The sequence below is a fragment of the Lytechinus pictus genome, chromosome 5 (genome assembly GCF_037042905.1).
Source record: "Lytechinus pictus isolate F3 Inbred chromosome 5, Lp3.0, whole genome shotgun sequence".
In the NCBI taxonomy this organism is placed as follows: Eukaryota; Metazoa; Echinodermata; class Echinoidea; order Temnopleuroida; family Toxopneustidae; genus Lytechinus; species Lytechinus pictus.
Genome location: NC_087249.1, coordinates 45,337,377 through 45,360,001, shown reverse-complemented (window position 1 = coordinate 45,360,001; position 22,625 = coordinate 45,337,377). Strand labels below are relative to the sequence as shown.

Below are 22,625 nucleotides of genomic sequence, written 5' to 3'. Positions count from 1 at the left end.
GTCTTTTCTTTCTCCAAGAGTACAAAACTAATGTTAAAAACTGTCCCCATTTTTTACGATTGCATTTTTGGGCTGCACTGAAGAAGGGTACGTATCGCTTAGGTTGCTCCCTCTGGGGCTCGATTATCCCCTGCCCCCCCCCCTTCCCCCTCCTTCCCCCTGAACCTTTTCTTCGCCTTTTTCTCCCTTTCGGAAGAGTACAAAGGCCACGTTGTTGAGGGCCTGTCGAACTTGAACTTGACGGGAAACGGAATACCCGGAAGGTCGATGAATTAGGGAAGAAGGTCGGCTGACACCGTATAAAATCAGCTAATCAAATTGATTGACCTGCTGATCTTGAATGGGTTCCTACCAGCTGATGACTCGAGCAAAAAAAAAAGAAAAAAAAAGATATTCCCCTGGAATCATACAAAAAAAAACAGTCGCTTTCCTGACTTGCAGCAGTTGAACCAAGCCGGATCGGGCTCGCTCAACTCACAACACAAGTTCAGTCAACGAATAGAAGAGAATGTAAAGGATTTTTTTTTTGTCTATTGTGATGGTGCCAAACATGGCGCAAATACTGGGAAGCAGTCTGGAAGCAGCAGTGTTTGTTGTTACTGCGAAAAAGAGATAGCAAACAGGGTTTATAATTTCCGACAACCCCGAAATTCCCAAAATAGTTGAAGCTGTCGACGAATGAATGTTGGAGTCATGTACTGCAGTGACAGATTGTGATCGATCCGTCAACTTGATGAGAGGAAGAGTTTGAAAGAAGCACCGATCAGAACTCTCCCGCGCAATTTGCCGAGGAAGATACCTCGTTTTCTTCGTTTTTCCTACTTTTATAAATATGTTTACAATGATCTCATATGGCTAAGTATCATCATTATTTAACAGTGAGTAATGTATGAATTGATACGGTCGATTGGATCAGAAGAAACCTCGCCAGTTCGGTAGTATACTTGTATTGTTAACCGTTCGGCAATTCAATCTTCAGATTTGAAAACGTGGATTTAAAACCTCAACTATTTCTTTGTTCGCATCACCTTTTCTTATCGGAATGCTTTTGCCTTTTCTACAAAGCAATATTGTCGACTTTTGCAAGCAAGAATTCGATCTTCTTGCATGCATTGACACAACATCGTCATGCGCTGGCTCTATGATTGTTAACGTAGCCAGTTTCTACCCCGTCCTGCGTAGGTGGAGGCTTAACCAAACGTCAATATCTATGATCATCACTCACACCAAGAAGCCGTATTATCATCAATCGGCTCATCTTTTTTACGCTCGACCATCACTCAAACTCCATCTGAAGTGCCCGCAACAACAAAGATATTGCATCGCATCCATTCGGCATGGGAAAGTTTCTTTTTGAAGTGAACTAAACTAGGACGATCGCTTGCCGAGGGTGGAATGCGAGCTCAATTCGTTGATTTAATATGCAGACAGATATTGATATAATTTCACATTTGTAGCCTTGACGCCAGTGTCCTACTGATAAGGTCTGGTCCGTTCCTGCCGAGTCCGGGCCAAAGTTTATCACCCCCGTACAGGGGTAGGAGACAGAACCAAGGAGGGTGCCATCTTACAGTCTTATCTCTGTTTTCATTGCTCATTGACAAGAAATATTCCCATCACTTGAGGATGACAGCACGACTTTGAAACATTGTTTCATCTTGGATGTAATCGTGGAGATAATCATCTTAAGAGGTTGGAATATAGCGCGTACCTTGGAGTTTGGACATACGAAAGAATATTATACTAATGGTGGAGGAGGATGAGTATTTCATCTCCGTTTATAGCTGCTTGAAAAGACTCCTCATCTTTCATTCGACGACACTCGGGTCTGCTCCCATTGTCTTGAGTTAACGCGCACCTTCAACACCACTACCTCTTTGCAAAGATGCTTAATGTATTGTACTGCTTACAAAGGAGAGTTTCATCCTTAAAAAGGATATTTTCTTAGTTCTTTTCATCTTCCAGTTACTGCTCTCGTTTTCGTTTTGGGGCTGTGGAGTTGTTCGATTGGTGCAGAAGCTGTAACCAACATGGCTTGCTTCGCCATAACGTATTCTGTTACTTTCATTGTGATCCTGTTATACCGCTTGTGGTGTGTAGGAGCTGTGTTCAACAGCAAAAGGACTTTGACCCGAGTGGAAGAAACCTTGCTTCAGGTAAGTCTACCATCGCAACGTCGTTATGTTGTACGCCATACAGAGTCATAGATCTGTATTCCAAAGCCAAATCTTACTAATTAGGCCACGGTCTAACTCTGTGCTTAAATTATGGGAAGCCAAAAGTGTTGAAATATTGTTTACATTGTATATTTCTCATGATGAATGTGTTATTTCATCATATTTTACTGGTAAAAAAATATTTTAGTTATTATTATCACTCAATTAAAAATGATTTGAGTGTTCAGAATACGGGTCATTATGACCGCCGAATTTATTGAGGTCTGTTAAACTATAATCGTACCGACTGCACGTTATCGGTGATAACGGATCATTATTATAATGTTATATTACGCCAATATTTTTTTCAACTCTTTTTTGTCACAACACTATACCCCTATTGTAAGAAACCATATGGTCGTATGATTCATTCAACTTTTACGAAAACAAATGATGGCTTCATGTAGCTCGGGCCTGGGTCAATTTAAGTCAAAGGAAGATCCACATGTTACTGCTTTCGAATTAATACGTATAAGTCGATGAACTTCATGGGCCATCATGTACCTCACGATCGGATTGTGCTATGCACATGTTTTTCCCATTCTCTTAAAGGGGAAGTTCATCTTGATGCCATGTGTGTTTTAATAAGAGCAGGAAAATAAGAAAACCATATTGAAGAATAATCATGATAATTGGCAAAATTCCATCAAAGAATGACAGACTTACGGATTTTATTTTAATTATGTCAATTTGGTGACGTCACATGTTGGGAGCTACCGGTTGCCATGTGATTATATTCTATGAAATGTTCATTGCTCAGAAATTTGAAAAAGATTCAATTCATCCTTAAAAAAATGATTCAATTCGTTATCAAAAACATTGTTTCTTACATTCTTCAATAAGAAACAGATTTTAGTCATCAAAAACCATAACAAAAATTGGATTTATAGAATTCATTATATGGCATGGCATATTGGGTAGCAGTTCTCATGTGACGTCACCAAGAAAACACATTTAAATGAAATACACAAACTTTCAAATTCCATAGCTCTGTTGTTATTTAATTAATGTTTGTCAAACCTTAAACACTTCTCAGTTTTTCTGTTTTTATCTAAAACAAAAATTTTGATGTCAGAGTAATCTTGCCCTTTAAACCAATCGGTCCAGACTGAAAAAAGGTTACTTCGAAAGGGGGTTTCCCCGAGCGAGATTATAAAGGATTGCATATTCTATATTGAGAACAGGTATTAGGTGTTATCTTATGTGGGGATATAATGGTATCTATAAAATCAATTGATTTAATCAATAACAAACAATCATCGTAACGTTCTCCTTCATAACTAAAAACTAATTGACATGAAATATATTGCGAGGATTTTTATTTATTATGGATTCCAAACATGAATTTCATATTCTGAAGTAATACTTAAACAGTTGAAATTTACAAAATGGATGTAGATGAATTTCAAAAGAACAAATCAACACAAATTTTGCGCGTCTTCCCTCATGTTGAGAATAATACAGGGATCGAACTTTGACCCAAAGAACTAGGCCTAATATTTCTGGTTTTCATAGTATTTCAACTCCCTGAAAAATCCTAAAATCCTAAAACCCTAAACCCTCTATGAAAAAATACCCCTGAACACGTCTGTACAGCCCCTGTCAACCCCTCCACGATTAATTATCACACCTCAGCTAACTTAAGTTACAATTATCATTAGTATTATTAAATTTTGTTAGCATTATTGTTATCATTAAGTAGTAGTTGTCCGGGGTATTTTCCCTGAGGAAAGTAAGCCTAGGATGTTGCTTGCACTTGCCAAAGGACTTGCCCTTGGGTTCTTGTCCAAGATTGATAGAAGGTGATTCTCCTAACATGCCTAAGGGACTGTTACCTTGGGGTCTCGGTTGTAGTCCGAAGGGGCCAGCGGGGGTTTGAGGGGCTGGTGGTATATTGTCCTTTGGTATTTTGGCCAGCAGAAGGGGTTCTCCGTATACGACACTATATAAAAAAAGAACTCTTTTAAATGTTGAGACAGAGTGAAGCGAGCGAGGAAAGGAAAACAAATTAACTTCTATCTCTGATTTCTGGTGCTGTGATTACATCTTTTTTTCTCATCCGATTTCGATGAAATTGTAATTTGATAAAATATCAAATCTTTACTCTATAAGTAAGGCCTATCACACAATTATTTCAGGTAGCAGTAAGAAATAACATATCGCATTAATGTGCGAGTAATAAGATATGCTTTTATTGCATGAACGACATGGGTCAATATCACATTGGAGGGATTTGCCTTTAAAAAAAATTGACGGAAGAGGTAATTGCGTGCTATAACTACGGAAGTTCCCGTATTAAGTTGAAAGGATATAGATCAGAGTATATACAAATCAAACAGGACTGATGGTTAACCTATGGCGAGATGAAAACAAACAAAAAAGATAGCATGGAGTAATGGCTAATAGTTCATGGCTAATTGGAATAGAATGTGGTTGAATTGGATGAATAGACGGTTTGCTGTTGATGTGTTTTGGGTGGATGGGTGACAATGATTTAATTTTTCCTGATTGATGAGAAAGCATGAATTCTTTTAAAGGGGAAGTTCACCCTGGCAAAAAGTTAATATTGTAAAAATATCTTTAAAAAAAATATTGCCGAAGGTTTGAGAAAATCCATCTAAGTATAAAAAGTTATTAGAATTTTATTTATTTGATTTGTGATGTAATATGCGAGAACCTTTCCTACATATCGTTCGGTAAAAAGAAATCAATGAAATGTCATTTTCTCGGAAAATTGAAAACTTTTTTTTTACTGTACCTTCAGTATATCAATAGGCAAATTATTTCACACCCGTTCCTTAAAAGAAAATAAGAATAAGTCATCACGAACCATTAACAATTGAAATTTATGCATTTTATATTACATAACATATGGGGCAGCTGCTCGTTTATGACGTCACAAATCCAAAACTTTAAATTCTAATATCTTTCTTAATCGTTGATGGATTTTCCTTACTCAAACCTTCACCAAATTTTTTTAAATTAATTTTTACAACAACCCTTTACAGGGTGAACTTCCGGTTTAAGTAAGTTTCACGAGGACCGACAGCTTAATACATTATAAATGCAAAAGATTAATTTTCTCCAGAATGTACCCCTCTCGGATTGAAACGAGGGACCAGTCCTTTTGGAGTTAGATCTGCATTCTTTTTAGAGATTTTAACTCTTTTTTTTTGGCGTGAAGGTGTCTTTAAAAAAGGTTGCACATTTCACTCAAGAAGGAGCTTTATCATGCACTCTATACTGATTAACTTTTCACTTCAAAGGGATTGGTCCCTATAACATTACTCCAAGAGGAGTAAGATTAGGGACTAGATAAGCTCTTTTGTATTTAGAGATAAAGGTCACCTCTGATGGACCCGGTAACGATGATTATTGCCTTGCCAGAGGGTTCACCGACTTGGAATCTAGCCCGGATCACCAGATTGTGAAACCACCTCTCTACCATGGTCACCGTGCACCATCGTTGGAACAATTTTAACCAGCTTTTTTGGTATTGCTGGAATTGTCGAGTTAACGAATATTGATTTTCTCATGGTCAAGTCGTGCCCCATTTATGTTGGAAATTAAATATTCATTTTCATATTTTTTGACCCAGTAAATGTTTTATTTAATGAAGATGCTTTTCATTATGTGAATTTTCAAAGGGGGTGGGGCGAACAGACCAGCACTGCTTGTGGTCTCTCGATGAATGTGTGTTATAGGGAGCTAGTCTTAACATATACCCTTTGAGATTTAACTATAACATTATACCGAGTATGTATAATTTCATCTGTATAGAGAAACCTTCATATTTTGACAGGAAAAAAAAACACGTTTTGCGACTTGATAAGATAGTTACCATGATTATTGTTGTATTGAGGCATGAATTAGTCAGGTGGGCCTATTTATTACAAGACTATACTGCTCAGAATGGTGCATTATGGGTAAGGGTCCTGACCAGATTTGATTGGTTGAGAACCTGAGGTGGTGATATAAGCCTGCTGGTGTTTTTTTTATAGTATAGAAATTAATTGCAGTCGTTAGTTGGACTGTCCAAGTATATAGTTTTACAGAAACTTGAGGATTTATGCCAAAGTGTTTTGGGTCAAATATGAATTGATATCTTTATGTCTTATCGTGATTAACATCAATGATTACACAATATTAACAATCGAAACGAAAGCGGATACATTAGTGAAAATATTGATATTCTCCGCGACGGTATATATTCACATCAAATTTTTCTTAAATGATGTCTGCATGTATTACTCGATAATGCGAATAAAAAAAGACAAAAGAGAACCTTCATGTCGCAGTCGCACTCTAACCGATAAATTATTAGACGAATGATTTGAAATATACACCAGATGTCTATGAATGAAAACACATTCATTTTTATAAATTTTCTACATCCCTCTCCAATATCGGAAGTGATTTATTATTTTCTTCTTTTTTTGTAGGAATATGAGAACAACGGGAAGGAAATTATATGGAACATTTACAAAAGTGCATGTGTGACATCGAATTGATTTCAGAATTATGTTCATTATTACGGAAAGAGAGAGAGAGAGAGAAAGAGAAAGATAGAACGCGAGAGGAAGGAAAATTGGAGGTTGGATTTTGTGTGTCAAGATGGACATTGCTGCAATACACTGTAAAAAAATTGGGGTAAAATTTTGACCAGCACGAGGGTAATTATGTGTCTAACCAATTTGGGGCAGTATTTTACCCAATGCGGGAAGCATATTGTCCAGTAAGGTTAAAAATAAGCAGCAATTACTTACATAATGGGCAAAATTTTCATCACACTGGATGAATAAAAATGCCCAAAAGAAATGACCAATGTTGGTTGGACACATAATTACCCTCATGGAACACTTTTACCCCATATTTTTAGAGTGTAGAAAAAAAATGTGTCGATGAGAGTTTAGCTCAATATTCGGAGTCGGAGAGACTCCAATTTTTACTCTTGTCGTCCTTGATGCATATGACGATTCACTTTGTTCGCACGAGATAACTTAGAAATTTCCTACACAAAATACATAGAGCTAATGAATCATATATAATGTATTATGTTTATTAAACATTATACAAATAAATAACGTAGATTGAAATTGAAATAAAGTAAATTGGGTTGATAATGTTTTAGGTGTGGCTACTAAATGTATAAATTTGTTTCTGTTTCTGTTAATGGTAACTCCCGTAGGAACTTGGCAGGACAGCGTTTTGCTGGTAAGAAACAAAGCAATAGAAATGTAAAAATACACTTATTAGAAATTAAATAGCAAGTCTGTCCAGAAGTATTATTTTTTTTAAGTGAATAACAATGTAACAGTAAAAAAAGTATAATTAAAATTGGAGTAAGGGACAAGCGGACACTAGAAATAAAAGAAAAATTCTTTGATGAGTTGATAGACTACCGATTAAGGCCTGGAAATCACATAAGTTGATTTTCAAATCAAGCGGTCGGTAATAGTATTCGATTGAATATGACTATATATTTTGGGAGGCATATCGAATGTACCGATACGCCTCCCAAATAGTCATATTTCAATATTGTCTCTGTTCTTAGAAAGCCTTTTTGTACACCACGACCACCCAAACCACCGAAGGACAATTTATAGATGAACATCGCTTAATGCAGCGAAGCATTTCTTATTAGAATATAACTTGAGAAATAATCCTGCTTGCCCACCCCCCCCCCCACCCGGGTGATCGAAACGAGGGCTTTTTTCAAAACTTCAAGGTTGTAACTTTACCATGTTTACGGCAATGTGTATTTTTACCAGAAATGAATACATAGTTTGTTTAACTTTTCTGCATATACATATTCAAATCTATTCTGATGTAGTCCTCATAAGTATTCTAGATATTGACTTTTGAATGTTAGAATTTGCACAGTTCTTTAAGATATTTGTCTCTTAGGAGTAACAGTTAGTTACTTGTATTATGCAAAATTCCCTTATTTTATAATAGGCTAAAGGAGTATCGTTAATTACTAGAGTAAAATTCATCGAGCAAATCGCTGAACATTTCATCAAGGTCTGATGACATTGAATTTTAAAGTTTAGCAATACCTGCCGTCATGGATCTGCAATAGGTGCGGTACATGAAATCACAATTATTTCATATTTTTATACAAGTAATATGTTACCCTTGTAGTGATTTTTTTTTCAGTTTTAGTGGACATAATGTGAATTGATATCATTTATAAAATTCGAAATAGTAAGTGCATGCATGTATCGCGTATTCGTTAACACATACATGGCACAATAGCGATACTATATAATATTATATACCCTGTTCCACCGAAATAATACAAACTTTTAAAATGTCATAACTTTGTAATTTCCTGTCAGATTTGGATGAATTTGTCAGTGATGTGTTTGTCTGATAATGCTTTATCTTTGCTAAATAATTATGCATTATGCCAGCTCAGAATGTGCACGCGAAAAAAAAAACTATGTAGCAGTTTTTAGTAATAGTCGTTCAGTGATACCATAATTATAATGGGTTTTTATCTTTCTTGATTGAATGATATACATGTATAGTACGCGGTAGGCATATCGCTCTCATTATTGGTCGTTGTGAATTCACATATTTTATCATGGTCGAATTACATAGGGGGTGTGTCTTTGACCATTATTCATAATATGACAGAAGTTTTGAGGGAGTCGTTTTAGAAATTGCGTACTATTTTGACACGCAAAGGATATTTGCTGGAAATTACTATTATTATTTTGATACACATTAAGAAATAGGGGCTCAAATTTGAACTCTAGGGTTGGTACAAGACCATACAATGTGCAATGTTCTCTTTTGTGCACATTTGGTGTAGTATAGCTATATTAAGCACCGTTATAGGTGCAAAGTTGAACCATGTAACAAAGCCAAAAAGGTGTAATTTTGAAATTTGAAACGTCAAGTATTATGAACCTTAAAAGGTGAAAAAGATGCATCTTTAAGGGTGCAAACGAGCGTTTATTGGTGCAAAAATGTTTTTAAATATGTGCATTTTTGCACCTTCTTACACTTAGGGTACAAGAATACACCCCAAAAGGTTAGTACAAGTGTTCCATTTAGTGTTCGAAAATTTCTTAGTGTGTAGGTACATAAAGCCTGTCTTAATGTTTGGTTAAAGGATCAGAAATGAGAACTATAATCGAGCATCATCGAGCATTGCAATGTCACAAAAGCTAATAGTCATTGAATGTAATTTTTGCTCATAGAATTTGAAATGGCCATTTTCGGCCCTTTAGGATTTAGCGCCCTCTCTCGGCATTTTTATTTTTAATCAAAATTGGTGTTTGAGCACTTAGAACAGGGGCAGATCCAGGATTTTCCAAAGGGGGAGCACATTTTCCCGAGGAATAATTTGACAAGCAAAAAAAAAAAAAAAGAAGGTTTTCAACCGAAAAAAGGACATTTCGTCAACGAAAAAACTTAAAAAGCAAAAAAAAAAGTTTTTTACTTTCAAAGGGGGGGGGGGGGGACGGTACACTTCTTTTTAAACGGCATTTTTACATTACGAATTTTAATTGTGCCTCTCAAAGGGGGGCACGGGCCGGCTTTGCCCCCCCCCCCCCCCTAGATCCGCCAGTGACTTGGAAAGCTACTTTCTTGGAGTTCAAAGCCTATTCCATGCATTAATATGTTCTAGTAATAATTATGGAATACTAACATGCACTTTGGAGATTTTTGTATTATCATTATTACAAAAGCTAAAGATAGGCTTTAGGAGTTCAAGTTTGCACCCTAAATGACACGATGGCAGCACCTTGCGGGGTGTAATTTTGCACCCTAAATGAAAATGGTTTTCGTTATGGGTTACAGAACTTTACACCCGAAAATCTTGCTAACATCTTAAATGCTTAAATATTCATATCTATCGGTGTTGTCCTGTGCATTTAGAATAATTTGAACTGAGAAGCCCAAATAATCAAATTTGTGCATAAACCCTTTAATGAAGGTGCATATTCAAAATTTTTGTAGCATAAAAGAGAAGGAGAGAGGGGGGAATAAAGTCATCTTTGATAAATTCATATTCATAAAAGGGAAATTCATGCCTGGGAAGCATTATCAATGTCGATTGCGATGTTTCGGAAGGAATGATGATCTGTTTACAATCAAACTTCCTATATCCACAGCAATGATGTTTAAATAAGATGGATCTATTACAACTTTGATTATATATAAAGGTCATTTTCGACGCCGCTTTGGAAACGAATTGTTGATTTTTTTTTATTGGCATCAAGTGAGGCTGACATTCATGTGACTTTCAAGCAGAGTTGATGTCATTATCGTTTGCTACCGCCCCCTATACCACACCCGACCCCCCCCCCCAGAAAAAACTTTGATGATGATAGTAGTAGTAATGACGATAATGACAATGAAAAAGAATCAGTAACAAATAATAAAAACCTATAAGAAAAAAAAAATGGCTTGAAACACGATACAAATATTTCGTTTCATGAACCAAATTAATAATGCCAAATTTCCCACAGTCAACACCAGGGGCGGATGCAGAGTTTTTTTAAAGGGGGGGGGGGCACATTTCTCGAGGAAAAAATTGACAAGCAGAAAAAATGGCTTTGAAGGCAAAAGGTTACGTATAGCCACATTGAGTAGCATATTCCTGAACCCGTCTCACTTGTTTAAGGATGTTTTTATTGTATTCTCTGTTTTTATGGTTCTATTGTACTTTTATTGTATTTTCTGGACCCGTCTCACTTAAGAGATACAATCGATTCAAATCAAGCTCAAATCACGATTGAACTGGATAAAAATGTGGTTAAAATACATGAAATTCAGATCTATCGTAATTTGAGTTTGATTTAAATCTATTAATTTGCCACAATCAAATGATGGTTTTAATTATAACTCTGTGTAAGATGAGGTTCACAGGGGGGCGTTTCATAAAGCTGTTTGTAAGTTAAGAGCGACTTTAAGAACGATTGGTGATCCTTTCTTACGCGCTAAACCATCGCCAATGAATCTATCATTTACCACAAGAAAGGATCACCAGTCGTTCTTAAATTCGCTCTTAACTTACGAAGAGCTTTATGAAACACCCACCTGGACCGTCGACCGTAGAGAACCGTCCCCGTTTCTTTACCCAGAATGCAACAGTGTAATAACATTTCAAATTTACCTCCAGACAGGCCTGTCCCTGTTTTTATTGTTTTCCTTCTTTTTTGAAATTATCTTTCTCTTTTTTTGTCAGGAGTACCGGATGCAGGTCGCGCGGAAACTAACGACAATTGAATCGAGCCGGGACTTCCTCCGCATCTTCGTGGCCAACAACGAGATCGAGCCGACGTTCGTTTCCATGGTCAACAAGACGGTTCAGAAGAAGAAGAAAGGAAGGTTCTTCGCGCAAGGCGTTGCTATCCATTTTAATGAAGAAATCAGCAATCAAGGTAATTATAGGGAGGGGCCCGTATTCTGAAGTCGGGTTTAACTTAAACTCAGGTTTAAAGTTGTGATTTAATTAAGTTTGGATAGCCAATTGTTACATAAATCACTAACAGTAGAGATACCAGTTTCAGCTCATTTGGCTCTCAAATCATTCATCATGTTCATAATTGTCTAGGAAGTATAAATAGATGATTGTCTTCACCATCGATGAATCAGGAAAGAACACAGTAAACATAAGAAACATACAACTTAATTAAATTATTGACACTTTTGGCTTCCCATAATTTTAGCAAAGAGTTAAACCATGGTCTAAGTTACACCTTACTTCAGAATTCTGTCGAGGGCCGAGGGGGTCGAATCAGGGGAGCATTTCATGGAATAGATAGTCCGTAATAAGCTACCGAAATCCTTGCAAATATGATTGGCTGAGAGCAAATTAGTCAGTGAAAATCACTTACCGTTTGTTTCAAGAAAGACTAGTCTGAGTGATAGTATCAAAATAGGAACTTTTCGATTTGCATGCTCATCAGTAGAATGCGACGTAGGCCTTATCATAGTCTTATTTGTGTTCAGGAGTTACCGCTGCAAACCACAGAGCATGCGCAAGCACCTTTTTGCCAGTACTGCCTGTCCGCTATCCTGGCAAAAGACAATTGCAGTTTTCGCTCAGTTCATGAACAGAGTAGAGTAAAAAACTTTTTCAAAATGAAATGGCTGTCAAATTACAAAAAGTACAACGAATAAGTCTTTGTCGAAAATTAGTGAAACAAAACAGCATTTTGCTCCTTGATTATGGACAAAGGACATGTTTTTGTCTGCCATTTTTCGTCAGCTCTGAAACTTAACGGACAAGTCCACCCCAACAAAAAGTTGATTTGAATAAAAGGAGAAAAATCCAACATGCATAACACTGAAAATTTCAACAAAATTAGATGTAAAATAAGAAAGTTATGACATTTTAAAGTTTCGCTTAATTTCACAAAACAGTTATATGCACATCCTGGCTGGTATGCAAATGAGGAGACTATGACGTCATCCAATCACTATTTCTTTTGTATTTTATTATATGAAATATAAAATATTATAATTTTCTCATCATTGTCAAGTGATATACAACCATTAATTCCTCCCTGAACATGTGGAATTAGCATTTTGTAATAATATATGGTTTAGTCAAGTTGGTCCTTATTGTCAAGTCTATAAAAAAGGGCAATATTGTATAATTCAAACAATAACAAACAGAAGAAATAGTGAGTGATGACTCACTCACTTAGTTGTGCATATCACTGTTTTGTGAAAAATAAGCGAAATTTTAAAATGTCATAACTTTCTTATTTTACATCCGATTTTGATGAAATTTTCAGCACTATGCTAGTTTGATTTTTCTCTATTTATTTAAGTCAGCATTTTCCTGGGGTGGACTTGATCTTTAAAAATGCTTTTAAAACTGCTGTCGGCCTACTTTGACTTTGTTATCATGGATGATCATAATTCATGTATAATAATATGATCTGAAGTTTTTTTTCTAATAATGAACCTATACCATCGGTTGATTAAAAGAAATCGCATGCAAGATGAATTGGGATTTTTTTAAACCGACAGATAGTGTTTCATATTTTAACCAACTTTGGGGTTGATTAAAACTAATCTGAGACTGTATGATTACAAAACATCGTGTTTTTGCTTGTCATTATTTTTTTTCCTACTAGCCATGGAAGCTTGGATAAGGCACGGTGATTCGGTAGGTTGTTTCGAGCCTCAGCCTCAGATGTTGGACATGTTTGAAGAACTTGGAATATCTCGCGGAATAGGGACGTACATCTACCCGAGCTGTACCTGGGTGAGACGTTGTGGAGGTAGCGGGTGCTGTACCAGCGATTTACAGGAGTGCGCAAGCGTTCCCGGGACGAGAACCAACGTAACAAAGCCGGTAAGAACGTGTTCTGCAGGAGCTTTCACAAAAATTATTCGTGGAATCGTTTACTAGTATGATCATAATCATGTTGCACACAATCGCAATGGTTGTAAGAAGCCGCACCACCAATTCTTGTGAAAGGAGCTTACGGAACTATCCGAACATAACAAAAATTACCTTTAAAAGAGACCCCCCCCCCCACCGCGTAGCCAGGATTTATTTTTGGAGGGGCGGTAAGTGCATGCGAAGCGTGCCAATACTAAAGCCCGACTACACTATGCGATCCGATGTGACGCGATTTTTAAAGAAATCACATTTTGCATTATATATAAAAGTTCCAAGAAGCAAAATTATTTTATTTAAAGTTTGGCATGATGTTAGGAATACTGAAATCATATTTTTACTTTGCGGCAAGCCCTGTGGTCCAAATCGGCCTCAAGTCGCAGCCGATGATGACGTCATTACGATTTGGAATTGAATTTGTTTTTATTCATTCAGGGAGGCTCGAACTGGACTGAATTTCGATTTCAGTAGTCCTACCACTATTCTGAAGTCTGATCCGGAAGATTTTATTAGTTGGAATGTCCATATCAAATGTTTTAACAATTTCTTCGAAATTCGGATCGCAACGAATCGCAAAGTGTGAGATAGGCTTTATAAAGCGCTCGAAGCGCGCTCCCTAGAGGCGAGGGTGCAGGGAGGGGAAGTCCTCACCCCCTCTCGCGCGAAGCGCGAAGTTTTCGATGTCTCATCAAATTCAAATGAAAAGAAGACGTCTATTGTGTCTCTATGACCCGAATTTAATTGGAGTGCTGAAATTTGAAAAAAATGTTTTTGAAAGAATTTATGAGCACCTTAAAGGGGAATCCAGCCTTGGCCATAAAATGTTGTGTTGGGAAGGAGAAAAATAAATTAAACAGAATTGTGAAAGTTTGACAGAAATCGGACAAGCAATAAAAAAGTTATGGCTGCTTTAAAATTGAGATCACTAATAGTATGTAGATTTCAAATTGGCAACTGGGTAAGTAAATTATGACAAGGGGCAAGGACAACTTTCCCATAGGCCATGTACTTTATTATCAGGGATGTGTGGTTTTCTCCTAAGTACCCATTCCCCTGGGGCAGTAATCTAAATATAACCCAGGTAGAATATTGTTTTATGTCCTCATGAAAGAAAAATATAATTTGAAATAAAACTGTTGGGAAAAATGACATTTTAGCCATAATATGTATTGGAGTACATAGAAAAGTAGTCCTTGCCTTACATCACTATGACATCCCATATGCGGCCAATTTGAAGTCTCCATGGGTATAGTGATTACCAATATTTACAACTTTTAAAAATTCATAACTTTCTTGTTATTTGTCCAATATTGTTCAAACTTTCACCTATCAACTCGTCTGATTTTTCTCTTTCTTATAAAAACAAGTTTTTATTTGGGTTGGATTCCCCTTTAAATATGGGATAAGATTAAGGAATTTATTCCCCTTTCCGCCCGAAGCGTGGAAGCTAAATATTTTTAATGAAAATTTAAAACAGAGGTTGTATAAAATGCCTTCCTTGCTCAGATCAGATTTGAGAGTAAAGGATTTAGCCAGTACACTCGCAAAACAGAGAACATATGATATTCCTTCCCACGAAATTTCGAAATTTCTCTGAAATTAACCTGCTCTAATTTGGATATTTCTTAGATTATATAACTCGATTACGAAGAACAAGGAACTCAAAATGTGAAAGGGATGATGCAATCTTTAAACAAAATTTCCTTTCCCATGCACGGGAAGCACGGAAACCTGACTCTGTGATTTATTTTGGAAGAAAAATTTGAGCAATTTGCTCATATTAAGCACTTCCTTTTGTAATAATGAGAATGATAATTCTTATTTACCTTTTCCCTAAGGCAGCCACTTCAGCTGTTCACGAACTGGTCTCCCAGTGGTCCCAATGTTATTAATACCCTTCTCTATTTTTAAACGTCGAGCGCCTGGCACGGAGGCAGAAGGTCCCATTTTAAATTATTTGGGTATGACTCTGCCGGTGGTCGAACCCACGACCACGAGTTCATGAGGCGGACGCTCTACCACTGAGCCACCATGTCCGATAGATGGACCGTTGGCGAGTACACCGAACCGATTCGGTGCCAACATATACGAACTGTTTATACGATGTACTTGTATACACCACGAAATAAAATAACTTGCAAAATAATAATAAAAAAAAATAACTTTTTGTTGAGTAGACTTGACCTATATGTAGTTACACTCCTTTGTCTGTCAGGTTGCTAAGTTTTTGTTTTCTTTCTACAGTTTGTAATGATAGCAGAAAATGGTTTTGATGAAGGATTACAAGTTACTACCGAAAGTCAATTTCTGAATTATACCCTCTATGAAGACACGGCCTGTGCTTGTAAAAACCGGCCTGAAGGGGAACTCCCATGCTCACACGTCACTTGCCCATCGGTAAGTAGCCGACATAATTGAGGTTTTCATCGTCTTCTTCCTCTCCTCCACCCCTACCTCCGTTCTCGTTTGCCTTCTTTCTTTCTCCTTCTTCTTCTTCTTCTTCTTCTTCGTCTTCTTCTTCCTCTTCTTCTTCTTCTTCTCCTTCTTTTTCTTTTTCTTCTCCCCCTCCTCCTTCTTCTTTCCGTCTTCCTCTGCAACTTCCTCTTCTTCTCTTCCTTCCCTGTTCTCCCCACGTCATCATCTATATCGGGAGATCACCGTTCATGATGCACCTGTTTGATATATTCCGTGATACAGGAGAAGGTATCAAAGAAAATGCTATTCCGGTCTATTTATTTATTTATTTATTTATTTATTTAGTTATTCATTTATTCATTTATTTATGCATTTATTTATTCATTTATTTATTTTTTATTTATTTATTTATTTTATTTATTTATTTATCTATTTATTTATTTATCTATCTATTTATTTATTTCATATTATTATTATGATTACTATTATTATTATTAATATTATCATCATTATTATTATTATCATTATTATGATTATTGTTATTATTTATATTTTCTAACAACTATGGGTTTAAAAACTATATATTTTGTGTTGTATTTTCATGTTGTAACACAGCGTGAATACATTTAATTCTATATTAATAGAGATGAGTATCTGAATCGTGACTCCCCCTTACCGCCCCTTCCCCTCCACCCCCCCCCCCCCCTCTGTCTCTATCTCTTTTATATCTTTCCTTTCATCTCACCTATCCCCTCCTCCCCACCCCCTATTCTAGGCTCCTCTTGATTACATTTACATGCTATTAATTATTTTCTTTGTAGAACCAAGGCTTTAGTGTGGCTACCTGTGGGTGCAAGTGTCTCAAGGATTGTCCGGGCCCTTACATCCAGGATCCAGACACTTGTCAATGCGACTGTCGACCTGGAGACAAGCAATGTCTTAAAGTCATGCGAGGGAAAAGAGCGTTACCTGCGGCTGATTGCCTGTGAGTAATGACATTTCTTGTAATGACTATCACCGGGGGGGGGGGGGGGTGTCCCGCGAACGATAATGATTTCTCTTTCCTTCTGTATTTAAGTAATAGTTTTTTCTTTGACTGCCAGCAGGTGTTGATGACCACAATCATGACAATAACTTACTGTCTGACACTCTGACTAATACACTAATTAACTTACATTTTATGAAAGGACATGTCTTTCTTAAATCATCAAGAGAGGCCTGGATTCGAACCCATGACCTTCTAATTACCAATCTTATTATCATTTCATTAATTGTCAGTGTAGTGTTTTATTTTTCTCTCTAATGATAGCTTGGTTTGAGTACAAGCAATATTGAAAGATGGTTATGTTTACTGAAAATTGTAATCGTTTTAACACAAACATATCGTTTAATCACTCAATAGCTGTGTTGGGCATGGCTGCGAGAAACCGAAATGCAGACGACACTGGGGTTTCTCAATCGCTAGTTGCAGGTGTGAAGAAAGAGCGCCACCTACCGTCTGGGCTCGGATGTACAAGATCAACAACGAGGTTCCCGTACCCGTCGAGACCCAGACCAACGAAGAACCAACCAACGAATATGCTTCAGGAATGACGCCGCCTCTCACGTCTGCCGAAACAACAACCATCGTCACACCTCTAATTCTAGAAGAAGGCGACGATAATGACGAAGAAGAAGATGAAGGTATTAATATGAGGGTTTATATACTTTATACATTTTGTGGAGATTGGGAGCATTAATGGGATAAACCATATTTCATTAACATTGACGCACAGATAGGGGATTACGGAAAGTTGCCCCTCGAAAAAAAGGTTTCACGACCAAGAAAAAAAAAGGAAGAAGTAAAAGAGAAAAGGGTAAATAGATTATACATTTAAAATCTTTAAGAAATCTTATTTTGATCGCTAGATTCGCTTTCGTAATTATTTAGAAAATTTCTCACATACCTCAAGTTCTATCCCCTTAAAATTTTCCACCCAATTCGCCACTGCTTATTGAGAAGGCCTATGGCGAATTACATGGTGTATAATCTTTATTGAATAGGTCGAAACGATTCATAATCGTTCTTGCTCTCTCTCTCTCTCTCTTTATCAGGCACAACTGAAAGAGGTTCATCATCGTCTTCGTCCACTGACGAAATTTTGACAGAGGACCCCGACCCATACGACCCTTTGGTTCGAGTTCCAGTTGCTCCAGAACAAAGATACGCCGGTGGACGTCAATACCAACATCAGGTGCAGCATGAAACAAGGACAATTGGATCAAGATCATACAACCATACAAGTGCCTCCAGAGGAAGTACTGTCTTTGAGGAATCATCCAGGCGAGGAATTCGCATCGGACAGGATCCCGAGGACACGACATCGGTTAATGACACAACCGAGACGGCGACGTCGGCGACGACGACGACGACGCGTCAGGACTCGTATGCACATCGTCGAGGGCGGTTTCTTGGACGCGTTGGTTTAGAGGATGATGAGGATGAGGTCGTAACCGAACTAGGAGAAGTTGGAAGTGGGTCGGTACCAATGGATGATGATGATTAAAGTAGGACCTGAAAATCACTCTGCGGCCAAGAACCGATTTATGCTAAAAGCTGGACCTCCAAATCACATTATGAAGTTCATGGTAATTTGAAAACTATTTGTGAGCTGTTGCAGACATTGACATTTCGAGAATGTTCGAAAAGGTGACTTTTACGAGAGTGGACGCGAAAACAAGCAAAACGAATGGTATTCTTGAGGAACTAAATGCAGGCATCTTTGTAAATCCATTCAATGAACATTGCTGCATAGTTATTATATTTCATAGTATTGTTTATTTTTGTGAGACGTGGAAACTAGACTGTTAATTTGTATGATACCTTTAATATAGGCTGCTGCATGATTGTTGTAATACTGCAATTATTTTTTGTTGGTTTTCGTTTTTAATGTAATTTCGCATAACTACATATTCGTTGTAAGTGACACACAGCCCCAGACTACTGTTGATCATTATTGATCAACATTGAATGATATTGAATAAAGTAATATTTTATCCCCCGTTGACATTTATGCTATTTCTTAACCCCTTTAAAAATACATTTACTGTTGATTTTATTGGGTGGCGATAAATACATTTATTAACTCGTTCTTTTTTTTTCATTCGCCTGGTCATTCATTACCCCCGGGCATTCACCCCATTAATATTATTAATCGATCAATGAATTAACTCTTTCTTTCTTTTTTTTTCTTTTTTCTTTTTTCATTCTTCTTTTTTTTCTTTCATTCTTTCTTTTATTCATCCATTCATTATATACGTTTGTTCATTCATATAATACTTCTGATATTGTTTGAATATTATTTCGAGAATAATTCATTGTAACAAGGATATACGCATGATTCTTTTTGTTTCATCGGGGCAAACAGAATAAGTTTTGTATAATATCGCACATAATAATCAGTGGCTCAATGAGCCAAAATTTTGAGGGGGCTAGATATGGCGCATTGCGCAAATTTTTCGATATTTTTAAAACAAAAAATCAAATTTTGTGATAGATTTTGACAATAGAAATATTCCGAAGATATAAGTAGATATTTCACCCTTCTCTCTGTCCTTGTTTTCCTTTTCTCTGTTTTTTTTTTCGTGATTTTTTTTTAATGCCCCCCTTCCCAAATCTGTACGTCACTGATAATTATGTCCATGTACTTATAGAAGTAGGGAGCGAAACAGGTTTGTTGATTACAGACTTGTTACTTTGTTGTATTTGGAATATGAATTCATTCAAATTTAAGGATCTGATGTACTTTGAAAAGGTGAATTTGACGATTTCGGGGAGAGGGAAGGCGATATTCCGTTTTTTGTTTGTTTGTTTTTTTCTTTATTTTTTGTTCAAGATATGTTGGAATTTGAATTATGTATTTTAACGTGAAAAATGACAAGCACAGGCTTATATTTGACACTTTGAGCAATAACAGGTCTAGAGTGAAGACTAGACGCCAAAGACTCTGTGTCAAGAGCAAGCCACAGTACATATAGTGAATCTATAGTCTCACTACTTCAGACTCTGCATGATGCACTATGCGAATTACGAAAACCAAGGGGCTGTGCTTGCACAATAGTACTTTATCATGCTAGTATGCTTTCTATCTTAAATTTCTTTATAATTACGATTATGAACGGTCGTTGTAATAATCTATAGAGCCCAGCGGATTCTTGCCCGATCTAAAGATTTGCATTTTTTTTTTACTCCAACCATGCATGACTACACTAGTTAAAAAAAAAATATTTTGAGTTTGAATCATGAATTTTACTGCCTCTTAAGGACGTTCCACAGTTAAAGTGAAATCCATGTCATTTTCACCAAACTTTGCACTTAGATACTTTAGAACCTTAATATTCGAAATATGCAAAAATTAACATAGGTCCATGTGCTTAATTTTTTGCTATAGAGCTTCAAAGTTCACCCAAATTGATGTTCTTAAGAATTGCGCATTCAAAAGAATTTGGCATTTTTAGACCTCGCAAGAATACTACAATGAGTTTAAACCTCTATTACTCAGTCAAAATACATGAAAAAGTCTTCAAATTTCGCAAGAGAGTTAATAATTGTATCGTTAGAATAGAGAATCTAATTATTGTGCTATTTTTTTGCAACTTTAAGTCTAACAGCACAGTCAGTTCTTAAAAATGGCGTAAAAGATAACAAAAACCCAATCTCAAAAATGTGAAATTTCAATAACAGACTACAAAAGTACAATAAATGCTGCACTTTATTCAAAATCCATGTCATTTTCACCTAAATTTGCAAAGTTGTAGAGGGATCTATACTTAAGAGGTACAAACATTAAAAAATAGGGGTTCATGTGCTTGTTTTCAAACTATTAGCATTTTTATATGTGCAAACGTGCTTTTTAAAACACCAAAAATGCGCCAAATGCTTTGTATCTATGTGAAGAAAAATCAAAACCACTCTACCATTTATTCAAACTCGGGGTCATATTCGTGATTCTTGGCAGTACTGCAGAGTAAAGTATTTTGAAATTGTAGAGATATTTTTTTAAATGGTCCATGGAATAATTCCATTTTTTTAGCTTCATAAAATAACGCATCGGATGTGCAGTTAGGATGCAGATGATGAGAAAAATCAGCTCATACCCACAGCTAATTAATCACCTGTTCATCCATTGTGACGTCAGCGCACGGAGTGTTAAATATGCGCAGATCATAATGCGCACAAACATAACTGTGGAACGTCCTTAAGTTAGGGGAATGAATCCTTTGGAACAAGTTGGCTTTTGTAAAAACAGAAAAATTAAAGAATAAGATCAAAGCAAGTTTGAGGAAAATCGGACAAATAATAAGAAAGTTATGAGCATTTGAATATTGCGATTACTAATGCTATATGGAGATCCTCCCATTAGCAATGGAACAAATATTTGTGATGTCACATGTAAACAACTTTTCCATTGATGGACTATAAAATACCCCGAGAAATTTTGCTCTTTCTTAAAGGACAAGTCCACCCAAACAAAAAGTTGGTTTGAATTAAAAGAGAAAAATCCAACAAGCACAACACTGAAAATTTTATCAAAATCGGATCTAAAATAAGAAAGTTATGACATTTTAAAGTTTCGCCTAATTTCACAAAACAGTTATATGCACATCCTGGTGGGTATGCAAATGAGGAGACTGATGACGTCATCCACTCACTATTTCTTTTGTATTTCACTATATGATATATGAAATATTCTAATTTTCTCCTCATTGTCAAGTGAAACAATGATTAATTCCTCCCTGAACATGTGAAATTAGCATTGTTTTAATCCTATATGGTTCAGTCAAGTTTCTCCTCATTGTCAAATCTAAAAAAAATGAAATATTGTATAATTCAAACAATAAAAAACAAAAGAAATTGTGAGTGATGGACATCATCGACTCTGTCATTTGCATGTCACTGAGTTGTGCATATCACTGTTTTGTGAAAAATAGCGAAACTTTAAAAAATACCATAACTTTCTTATTTTACATCCGATTTTGATAAAATTGTCCGTGTTATGCTAGTTTGATTTTTTTCTATTTATTCAAATCAACATTTTTCTGGGGTGGACTTGACCGTAATATTTTTGAAAATCTGCATTACATGCCCTCCTATAGAAAGAATACATGATCTACTGATAGATGAGATAAAAGAGGCAGTTTACATGGTTTATATGAAATATACAGAAAAGTTGTTCACATGTGACATCACCCTAGATATACAGTGCGTATCAAAAAAAGTTTACACTTTGAAAAAGCCCTGGGAATTAAAAATATACAACATGTGGGTATTTTTTTCACATATAATCTTGGGTTTGGGTCTCATCTATCCAATGAAAGTAAAAGTTTTGACAGAATGATACACCTGAGTGAGCACTGTCCATTTTTGTAAAGCTCGCCGAAATCTGTTTGCGCAGAAATGCTCGTTTTCACGCTGTGTCAAAGGGAAAGGGCGAAATCAAACTTACCCTGCGAAACATTTCTCATACATTTCCCTTGCACTTTAGTCAATAATAAAACGGATACATTCAAGCATTTTGTAACAATTTTGCCACCCAAATTGAAATTTCAACACTTAGTAAGCACAACCTTTACCCTTT

General features: G+C 36.3%; 1 protein-coding gene across 1 annotated transcript; it reads left to right on the top strand.

Annotated features, from left to right (window-relative positions):
• The first annotated feature begins 187 nt into the window (after positions 1-187).
• On the top strand, positions 188-22,398 carry LOC129261422 (uncharacterized). The gene is made up of 7 exons (XM_054899488.2): positions 188-2,156; positions 11,422-11,617; positions 13,325-13,545; positions 15,838-15,990; positions 16,830-16,993; positions 17,411-17,691; positions 18,103-22,398. The coding sequence occupies exons 1-7, from the start codon at positions 2,031-2,033 to the stop codon at positions 18,552-18,554; spliced, it is 1,593 nt and encodes a 530-aa protein (XP_054755463.2). The 5' UTR covers positions 188-2,030; the 3' UTR covers positions 18,555-22,398.
• The last annotated feature ends 227 nt before the right edge of the window (positions 22,399-22,625 follow it).

What these genes read in the sequence shown, in the direction of transcription:
- LOC129261422 (XM_054899488.2), top strand. Translation starts at nt 2,031, where the DNA reads ATGGCTTGCTTCGCCATAACGTATTCTGTTACTTTCATTGTGATCCTG. An exon ending in TGAAGAAATCAGCAATCAAG is followed by an intron (nt 11,618 to 13,324) that starts GTAATTATAGGG and finishes TTTTCCTACTAG; the next exon opens with CCATGGAAGCTTGGATAAGG. An exon ending in CACACGTCACTTGCCCATCG is followed by an intron (nt 15,991 to 16,829) that starts GTAAGTAGCCGA and finishes TTTTCTTTGTAG; the next exon opens with AACCAAGGCTTTAGTGTGGC.